Raw genomic sequence first — 10,982 nt, 5'->3', positions numbered from 1 at the left:
TATAAATATATATATATATATATACTTTGCTGGTTTTTGTGTTCTCTAGAGAACCCAATCCAACACAACATTGAAGTCATTTTTGTATTTCTAACTTTAATAAATAAAAAGTCATAAACTTAATTCTACCACACTTTAGAAAATTGTTATACTCAAACTGTAGAACTGATGTTTTTGAAAATACTTTGTTTTGAAACCAGAGAGGTTGGAGTTCAGTATCTTGGCTCATGTAGGAATAAGTAAGTACTGAGAATGGGAAAAAAGGAATGAAACATGTAAAAACGTTTATTGAGAAGATGCTCTATATCACATACTTATTGTTGTATTCAACAATAATCTACCCCCTTGACTATGACTGAGACTCAGAAGGTAACTGAGGCACTGGAGCTTGCGTGGTCTATCAGTTTCCTGTAGGTTACAAGTAGCATGTCTGGATTCAGACTGATTGTGTGACTCTAGAGCTGATGCATTTCCTTTCACTACACACCAAAAAGTGGAATGTTAGAAATTGGTAAACCTTTTTCTTAAATCTCTAAGCGTTTCTACTCATCTGTGAAAATAATGGAATTACCATGTTTTTTAGAATCACCTGATGATGTTCAAAAATATCAAACACTATATTTTAAAACAGGGAAAGGTAAAGAAAAGTTCTGCTTATTATGAACCATCTGTTACTTCTTGATTTAGGTATTGCCTCCTTCCTTTCAAGATACATTGCTGAGTTGAGGCTTTGAATAAGTAATTAAGCATATAAAAGAAACCAAGAGAATAACTTTATGTAAAGGTTTGGATCTTTTCTTTAGGACTCTTTTCATTAATTCAGCAAATTAATGAATATTTAAATGCTGCAAAAGACCTCCTTAAAGTGTTTAAGAGCAAAACTGTCACTTTGAAGACTAAGGTGCTCCTGACGCAAGCCATGATCTTTTCATTTACCTCATATGCATATGAGAGCTGGACAATGAATAAGGAAGACCTCAGAAGAATTGATGCATTTGAGTTGGGATGTTGGAGAAGAATATTGAATGTACCATGGACTGCTAGAAGAGTGAAGAAATCTGTCTTGGAAGAAGTACATCCAGAATGCTCTCTAGAAGTGAGAATGGCCAGACTTAATCTCTCATACTTTGGTCATGTTGTCAGAGGGATCAGTCCCTGAAGAAGGACATTACGCTGGTGAAAATAGCAGGTCAGAAAAAAGGAGAAGACCTCAACATGATGGATTGACACAGTGACTGTGACAATGGGCTCAGGCGTGATAACAATTCTGAGGATAATGCAGGACTGGGCAGTATTTTGTTCTGTTATATATAGGGTCACTATGAGTCGAAACGAACACAATGGCACTTAACAACAACAATTTTGTACATAATATTCCATATCAGTTTCACATTAGTTTTTATTATATTGGAAAACAATATTTTTAATATTGCATGTTGCTGTTAGTTGCCATCGAGTTAATTCTGCCTCATGACAACCCCATACGTGCAGAGTAGCACTGCTCCCTAGGGTTTTTGAGTCTGTAACCTTTGGGAAGCAGATCGCCAAGCCTGTCATCTGAGGTGCCTGTGGGTGAGTTTGAACCACCAGCATTTCAGCTAGTAGTCGAGCACTTAATTATTTGCATCACCCAAGGAGCTCTTTCAGTATTGCATAGTGATTAACAGCTTGGAATTTGGACTCAAATAAACCTGATTTGAATACTGGAACTGTCACTCACTAGTGGTATCATCTTGCCCAAAATATTGAATTTTGAATTTCAGTTTCTTCATCTGTAAAATGGGGTTAATAATAGTAAATACCTCACAAAAATGTGTGTCTGTGTGTGAGTATATGAGAGAGAGAGAGAGAAATAGAGCAATTATCCATGTGTTTGTGTGTCAAGATTAAGTTATTTAATACATTAAACACTCAGTACAGTTCCTGGCACAAAGTGAGAGCTCATAAAATGTAAACTTTTATTACCATTAATATAGTCCATTCTAGCCATATGATTTATGAAAATTTTGTTTTCTTCAGAAGCATCTAGGTTTAAAGAACTGAAGTCTGAAGCTAGACTTCACTAATTAACTTTGAACCTTGAACAAGTAGTTACTTAACCTTTCTGTGCCTGGCTTCCTCATTTGCAAAATGGAGGTGATAATAGTACCTTCCTCATAGGGTTATTGTGAGAATTAAATGAGTTAATATTCCTAAAACACTTAAAAGAATGCCTGGCACTTTCCAATTCCTTCTCATAACATTGTTACAGTTGAAATCTGTAAGATTTCTACTATAGTTATAAGAAAGTAGAAAACTTCCTACATAACTGAATATCAGGTTTACTGATTATAGGATAGATTCAAATCATTATCGGTCAGAGGGCTAAGATGCGTTAAAAAAGGAGGAAGCATAGACAGAAGCCAAAAAACCAAACCCACTGCCATCAAGTTGACTAGACAGAAGGAGAGAAAATAAATGTATATGAATTTTATTATGTACAAGATGACTATAAATACTAATATCTCTGTTTTAAATAAACAGTAGAAGTAGTTCATTTTCTCTTATTCATTCTGGTGGTGACAGTATGGAAAACAGATATAATGCTGAATTAATTCCCAATTAAATCTGGCTAATACAGAGTTTCTTCCATTTTGGTATAAATTCTGTAAGAATGGCACAGTGGAGGCTTCTGACCTCCTCTAACTTCACAAGGCAGAAGGTTGACCGAGATCAACACCCCAGGGCCGATTCCTATGAAGCAGAGTTCAAACATGCCTCCACCCTCCAAACTTTTTACCAGTTCTAACACCAACTGTCTCTCCTATTGTACTCTCTGCTTCTTTGCTTGGTTCAGTTTGTTGCAACAGCCACACAGAACTCACAGATAATATTCCAATTATGAGGTTTATTAGGGAAGTAACAGGTTACAGATCAGGATCAGAAATGATTCCGGTTATGGTTCTTTGATCAAGACAGCCTGTTCTTAGGCATGCCTGCAGGCACATCTTTCTCTGGCCCTTGGCCTCCTGGCCTTGGCCCCTTAGCCTCTGCCCTGCTTGGGCAAGTGTTACAAAGCACTTTTAGCTCTGCCAATAATTGTCCAGAGGCAGCCCACTTGCAAGTAAGATTCTGCCTGAAGGTTCTCAGCTCTAGCTCCATGGGTCAGCAAACTTAGGTCCACCAAGTACTTGGGTGTCACGCCACTCTGCCAGCTAACCTCCTGCCTGAAGGCACTCGGCTTTCTCACCCTGTAGGTCCAAAAACCTACTTCTCCATCTCCTCTTGATCCCTTGGTTAGTTGCCTCTGATGCAGCCCCTTTTCTACCACTGTCTGGCCATCTCTCACCATCTCCGGTATTACGGCCTTCTGTCTCCTGGATCCAGGCAGTTCTCAGTGCAGGGACTCTAGGTCTAAAGAACGCGCTCCACTCCTATCTCTTTATCTTGGTGGTGGTCAGGTCTCCCCTTTCCACCTCGGGGATGGCTCATTTTAAGCCTAGTGGAATGGCAAAAGGGACCAGTCCCCATGTTAGGGTTCCATACACTTTATTTGCATGGTCTCACCCTGACAAGGGTGTCATGCCCCCTGTTTACATTCTCAAAAAATCCAGACTCACTGCTCGAGTTGGATCCAACTCATAGTGATCCCTCCTTGGGTTTTTGAGGTGGTATCACTATGGCAATAGATTGCCCAATCTTCCTTCTGAGGAGTAGCTGGTGGGTTTGAACCTCTAGGTTTCTGGTTAGCAGTCAAATGCCTTAGGTGCTATGGCACCAGTTCTCCTCCTGTTTATGTTGTTAGCAAGCTATCCAATCCCATTGGTGGGCCATAAGCACCTCACATTTGCATACTCCTACCCAGTCATTTGGTGAGAGTTACAAAGTCTGTGGCTAGAATGGCCACATTTAGTAATTCTCTGCACTGCAAGTCCTAATAATAACTTTCTCCTTAAGATGATTGGCCTGTGTATTGCATGATTACTGGGAGTTATACATCATATTTCATAAACAGGTTTGAAGCCTTTTCATTTTATTTTTTGAGGGCGAGGTGGAGAGATGGTTTTTCAAAGACTCTACATAATTTGGATAAAAATTCTGAATATATTCAGATGTCACTAGCATTTGTCTTATATTTTTCTCAAATGCTAACAGTTCATCATAGGTCTGGAAGTCAGAATTATTGCTTTTATTCCTGTAAAGGTATAATCCTAACATGTCTATTGTTGTTTTTTGCCATCGAGTTGACCCCGACTCATAGCCCCTCCTTGGGTTTCCGAGGCAGTATCACTACGGAAGTAGGATTGCCCAACCTTCCTTCCGAAGAGTGGCTACATGTCTATAGTATTTGTTTATTTATTATTTATTTATTTTTACTTGAGCTGATGATAGATTCTCAAAAGGGTAAAAGAAGGACCCTGCATTTTGTCTGGACTTAAAAGAAAGAGAGACTCATAGGGGAGAAGAGTATCTATTTATTGTTTGGTTTGTATCTTCAGTTATATCAAAACTAAACGTGTATATCAATTTATGTTTAGTAATCATTGAAAAGGAGATGAACAAGCTGGATCATTTATCACTTAATAGTGGTATTTTATTCATAATAAAGAATTGTGACAGTTTTAACAGAACACTGATTTCAGTTCATTATTAACTCTTGACAGTTTACTTACCTAAATAGATAAATGGCATTTAAAAAATACACATAATTGAATATTCCAAGACCCAGGTAGACATTCTCATAACACTGGGCTTTTGAGAGAAATACCAAAATGTAACTGTCTAGGTTGGAAAAGGGAGAATGTAGGTGCCAAATACACTTTGCACAAGCCTAGTCTTTCAACAATAACAAGTATGATGGCAGAACCTTTTATGAAATTAGAGCTACAGAGAAAACCTCATGATCTTTCCAGTGTGCGGAGTACTTTCCAAGTTTGTCAGGAACAAAGAGAAAAGTAATTTTGCTGCTAACAGCCTAATTTATAACTCTTATTGTTTATTCAAAAGGTCTCATCTAAAGAGGACTGGTCTTTCAGGAGCAACTTTTCACTTCACCGACAACACCATGCAGAGGGTGACACTGAAATGCTTTATCAGGCTGATCTTCATTTCAAACTCCCCCGTAGCACAGATCTATTAGGTAATTTCAGAGATACCATCTACCTCACTCAGGTAAGGCATTTTTATTCTGGAGCTGAACATGTTTCTGCAAATAATATAAGATTTTGCAGGTCTTATGTGATGAAATGCTTTTCCATTCTACTGATAAAGAAGGTTGTTTTTCATTTTCCTTCAAAATATGTATTTGATAACATGTAAGACTTGAAATAATTAGACTTTGGCATTTATCTCTTTTATAAGAACAGATCATGAAATTTAAAAGCAAATTATGCATTAAAATGTTCCCTACCTCAAAATTAGGAGCTCTGGTAGCACAGTGGCTAAAGCATTCAGCTACTAACCAAAAGACCAGCAGTTGGAACCCACCAGCCACTTGGCAGGAGAAAGATGAGGCAGTCTGCTTCTGTGAAGATTACAGCCTTAGAAACCCTAGGAGACAGTTCTACTTTGTCCTAAAGAAGATCATTATGAGTCAGAATCAATTAGATGGCAGTGGGTTTGGTTTGGTGGCTCAAAGCTACTTTTTTTTTTTTTTTTTTAGGATTTGGGTGAAGATTTACAGAGTAAATTCACTTTTCATACAGCAGTTCACATATACTTTGTCTCATGTCATTGACCAAAATTTACAATGCAGCAGCTCCCCTCCCACTTCCTCCCCATAGTTACCTCCTCCCAGTGTCCATCCCTTCATACTCTTCTGCACCCTGAGCTATCTCCCTGTGCATAAGCAGCCCTTCCTTCTCCCATGATTGTTCTCTCCAGGGCGTGTATCTACTTGAGGTAAATGTTTAACTCACATGCCTTTACTTTGTTTGGCTGGAAACCACAGTTGTGGGTTCAATTCCAGACCTGAAGGGCAGCTAGGGGCCATAGTCTCAGTGGTTACACCAGGCTCTACTGGACCAGCAAACCTGGTGCCCACCTTCTTTTTTTTTTTTGCCTCCAAATGATTTTGAGTTTTGTACCACATTGTTCTCCCTCTTTATGCAGGATCTCCTACATCCCTTCCAAGTGGATGGCAGTGGTTGCTGGGCACCATCTAGTTCTTCTGGTCTCATAGTTGTATAGGTTGCAGATCAGATGGTGTACCAGTCGCTAGGACTGATTGTTTCCATTAATTTTGGTTTTCTTCTTTCTTCTTGACGAGGAGAGACCCATTGTTGCATCTAGATGGCAGCTTCCTAGCTTTTAAGGTCCCAGTCGCTACTCGCCAAAGTAGTAGGTAGAACAATGTTTTGTATAGTATGTTATGCCAATTGAGTTTGATGTCCCCTGCGACTATGGTCCCAAGCCCGCAGGATCAACTACTCAGTTCCTCTGGGTAGCTGGCTGTGACCAAGTAATGACCATAACCTTGCCCCTTGTCAGCTCTACTATACACCTGGGAATTCTGATCATTCACATGAACTTATAGGCCCATTGTCTGCCAACCCTGTATATGATCTTGGATACACTCTCCATTTAGACATACCTAATTGTTTAGCTTGTTCACCCATCTATCTGTCCCTATACCCATGTTTGCTTTCACTGACAACTCAGTATTGTATATGCAAAGGGGTTCATATTTGTTGTTTGTACTGCCCATGTAACTCTCTCTGTCTTTCTCATCCTCAATGCTGCCATATTGGTCACTCACATTTGGTACATTGCCCTTCTCTTCACCCAAATCAATATTTATCTCTATCTATCTAACAGCATTCCCTCCCCTTCCCTCCCACCCCTGGTAACCAACAAAGAAAATTCAAAGCTACTTTTAAAATAATCAAATCAGTTGCCATCAGGTTGATTCCAACTCATAGCGACCCCATATGTTACAAAGTAGAACTATGCTCCAAAGGGTTTTTAAAGTGGTAAACCTTTGGAAGCAGGCATCTTCCGAGGTGCCTCTGGTGGGATTCAAACTCCAACCCTTCCATTGGTAGTGGGGTGTTTTACTGTTTGCGCCACCTACAGGCTCCAAAATTATTACGCTGTTTTTGTTGGGTACCACTGAGTCTATTCTGACTCATAGTGATGCTGTCTGACAAAGTAGACCTGCCTTGTAGGGTTTTCTCGGCTGCAGTCCTTAAGGGAGCAGATCTCTAGGTCTCTGCCCCAAGGAGAGAATGACTGGGTGAGTTTGAATCACCAGCCTTTCAGTTAGCAGCTCAATGCTTAATTGTTTGCACCACCAGAGCTTGTTCCAAAATTACTCTAAAGGTTGAGTAATTAAGATAGTGTTATCTGCACCCCCACCCACCACCCAGATCCACTGCCATAGAGTTGATTCTGACCCCACAGGGGTCATAGCAACCCTACAGGACAGAGTAAAACTGTTCCATAGGGTTTTCAAGGCTGTAAATCTTCAGGGAAACAGTCTACTTCATCTTTCTCCTGCAGAGCAGCTGGTGGGTTGGAACCACCGATCTTTTGGTTAACAGCTGAATGCTTTAACCACTGTGCCACCAGAGCTCCTTTCCCCCAGTGGACCAGAATAGACTCTAGAAACAGACTTATGCTGATTTGCTCACCTGACTCAGAAACAAGATGCCACTGCAGTCTAGTAAAAAAAAAAAAGATAGTCTTATTAATAAACAGAAGCCCTGGTGGCAGAGTGGCTAAAGTACTCGGCTCCAACTGAAAGGTTGGAGGTTTGAACCCACTAGCTGCTCCATGGGAAAGAGATGCAGCAGTCTGGTTTCATAAAGATTTACAGCCTTGGAAACCCTATGGAGCAGTTCTACTCTGTCCTATAGGGTTGTTATGAGTCAAAATAGACTTGATGGCACTGGGTCTATTAATAAACAATACTTGGTCCCTGTGTGGTACAAAAGATTAATGCTCTTGGCTGATAACTGAAAAATTGACAGTTTGAGTCCACCAAGAGGTGTCTTAAAAGAAAGGCCCAGTGATCTATGTACTTCTTGAAAATCAGCCATTGAAAACCTTGTGGAGCGCATCTCTACTCTGACAAATGTAGGGATGCCTTGAGTTGGAATTGACTTGATGTCAACTGGTTTTGGTTTATCAATTGGATACCTTTATGGGGAAATAAATAGACCTTGATTTCATACATAAAAATTAATTTGCATACAGATCAAGGAGTCAAATGTGAAAGGTAAAACAATAGAACTCATAGAAGAAAACATAGGAAAATATCTTCATAACCTTGGAATAGGCAAAGACTTCTTAAACAGGATACAAAACACACTTACTATTAGTTAAAGTATCAATAAAGTATAGATTAATTGGGCTTCATTAAAACTGTGGACTTCCGTGTACCTAAGAAACGATTAAGAGAGACAAAAAGAAAAGGTGAGAATATTTGCCATACATATATTTGATAAAAGATTTGTGTCCAGAATAAAAAACGTCTATAAACAAACACAACAAAAATCTTGAAGTACATGTATGAAAATGAGGTCAATCTCATTCTTAATCAAGAAAATGAAAATTAAATTCCTACCAGGCTACATCTAACACCATGAGAATGCTTAAATTACAAAGATTGACAATAGCAACTGTTGGAGCGGAGGTGGAACAGCTGGATATTGTTAGTAGGAGTGTAAATTTGTATAATGACTTTTGAAAACTTTATGGTAGTTTCTATCATAGCAAAACATTTACTTTCCATTCAAACCAACGCTTCTACTCCTAGCTATGTTCCCAAGATAAATGAGTGCATATATTCACTGACAGACATCTATAAGAATGTTCGTAACAACTTTATTCACAATAGTTCCAAAGCAGAAACAACTAAAGAACCTTTAACAAGAGAATTGATAAATAAATTGCAGTATATTCATACAATGGAAAACTTGACATCAGTAAAAAGAATGATCTATTGATATTAGGATCAACTTAGATGAATTTTACAAACGTTAAGCTTAGACCAAAAAAAAAAAAAAAAAAATAGCCCACATGTTCTGGTTACCTAATGCTGCTCTGATAGGAATATATCACCAATGGGATGGCCTTAACAAACAGGAGTTTATTCTTAAAATTTGGAGGCTTTAAGTCCAAGCTGAAAGTGCCAGGCTCTAGGGGCTGTGTGAAAGCCCCTCGACCTTGGGCTTCAGCTCTGCCTCTTGCTCCCGGCCCACTGAAGCTAGAGGCATATCTTCACTCAGGCAGCTACTGGCTGCTGAGGCTAGCAAGCACAAGGTTGACCAATAAAATGGCACAGTCCTGATGTTATCAAACCACATGGCAGCCCAGTAATTCAAGTCTGTCGTAAGTCCCAAGGTCAGCAGAGCATGACAGGCTGCTGAAGAATGACACTGCTACTTGCAGGGTCCAAGTGTATCATAAGCTAGAGACCATTCTTAAAGCTCCTTCTTATATATGGGAAACACACCACATAGTCAAAGCAGCTACTCAGCTGCTCACAGTAGATTCCACCATGGAGCTGATTACATGTCTTATCACGGGGAATACTACATCCAGCTGCCCAGCCACTCAACCAGGCCCAGCCAACTTGACACACAAACTGAACTACCACAATTCCACCCCTTGTCAATTTGGCATCTGTACAGATTTTCAATGGGTGGCATCTATACAGGTCTCCTCCACTGGGTGACTCCAGTGCCCTAGTTCCTGAGTGGTGACCTCACCCCCTTGGCCTGCTGGGCCCCATTCCTCTCCCTCTTGGGCATGGCAGCCCTACCCCCTCTGTCTTGGGCAGCAGCTATGGCACCATCCCACTGACCTACATGAACTAGCAGTCCCACACTCCAGAACCAAGTTGGTGAAGGTCTGGCTCTTTGAAACCTAGGGGGCTATGGTGGTTCCACCCCCAAAGGCCATAGTCCTACCCTTAAGGCTGAGGCAGCTTTGCTTCCCATTTTCTTGGTCTCTCAACTTCTGCCAATTAATGGTCAAGGGCAACTCACTCTGCTGGAAATCTTCCTGCCCTAAAGGACACTTAGCTTTCTTGCTCCGTGGACCAGACCACCTGCTACTCCGTTTTATGCTGGTCTTTTCACCAATTAATGCCCGAAGGCAACCCACTCCTCCAGAAAGCCACCTACCCAGTGGCACCCAGCTTTCTCCTCTGTGGGCTGGTAAGGCTGTCACTGTCTTATGCCGGTCTCTGGGCCCTGCTCCCGCTGTCTCTCATGCCGTATGGCAGGGTCTCTCTGCTGGGGTCTCAGGTCAAGGATGCACTCCACTCCTGTTTTCACATTTTAGGTATCTGTCAGACCAGCATCCGACTCTCTTGGTACCATATTCTGTTCTGGTTACCTAGTGCCACTTTGACAGGAATATACAACCAATGGGATGGCCTTAACAAAAAGGAGTTTATTCTTACAATTTGAAGGCTTTAAGTCCAAGTTTAAAGTGCCAGGATCTATGGGCTGGGTGAAAGCCCCTCAACCTTGGGCATCAGCTCTGCCTCTTGCTCCCGGCCCACTGAAGCTAGAGGCAACTCCACTCAGACAGCTACTTGCTGCTGAGGCTAACAAGCCCAAGGTTGACAAATAAAATGGCACAGTCCAGATGTTACCAAACCACATGGCAGGCCATTAATTCAAGTCCATTGAAAGTCCCAAGGTCGGTAGAGAATGGCAGGCTGCTGAAGAATGACACGACTACATGGAGGGTTCAAGTGTACCATAAGCTAGAGACCGACCATTCCCAAAGCTGTTTCTTATATGCAGGAAGCACACCACATACCCAAAGCTGCTACTCAACAGCTTGTGGTAGATCCCACCGTGGAGTTGATTACTTGTCTCATCATGGGGAATACTACACCCAGCTGCCCAGCCACTCAACTAGGCCTAGCCAAGTTGACACACATGCACGAGGGTTCATATTCTATGATGCTTTCTACCTTAAAATTTAAGTATTGACAGAACTGATAGAAAGCTAACTTGTTGTTTGTTGTTATGTGCCGTCGAGTC

General features: G+C 40.9%; 1 protein-coding gene across 1 annotated transcript in view; it reads left to right on the top strand.

Annotated features, from left to right (window-relative positions):
* Positions 1-10,982, top strand: part of MANBA (mannosidase beta) — a 279,621-nt gene that overhangs the window by 218,514 nt on the left and 50,125 nt on the right. Inside the window, exon 13 of the mRNA XM_007953653.1 lies at positions 4,987-5,151. Within this exon, the coding sequence (XP_007951844.1) occupies positions 4,987-5,151 (165 nt within the window). The remainder of the gene's footprint in view (positions 1-4,986; positions 5,152-10,982) is intronic.

The sequence above is a fragment of the Orycteropus afer genome, unplaced genomic scaffold (genome assembly GCF_000298275.1).
Source record: "Orycteropus afer afer isolate SDZICR_OR568_19922 unplaced genomic scaffold, OryAfe1.0 scaffold00403, whole genome shotgun sequence".
Lineage (NCBI taxonomy): Eukaryota > Metazoa > Chordata > Mammalia > Tubulidentata > Orycteropodidae > Orycteropus > Orycteropus afer.
This window is presented reverse-complemented; position numbering and strand designations above follow the sequence as displayed.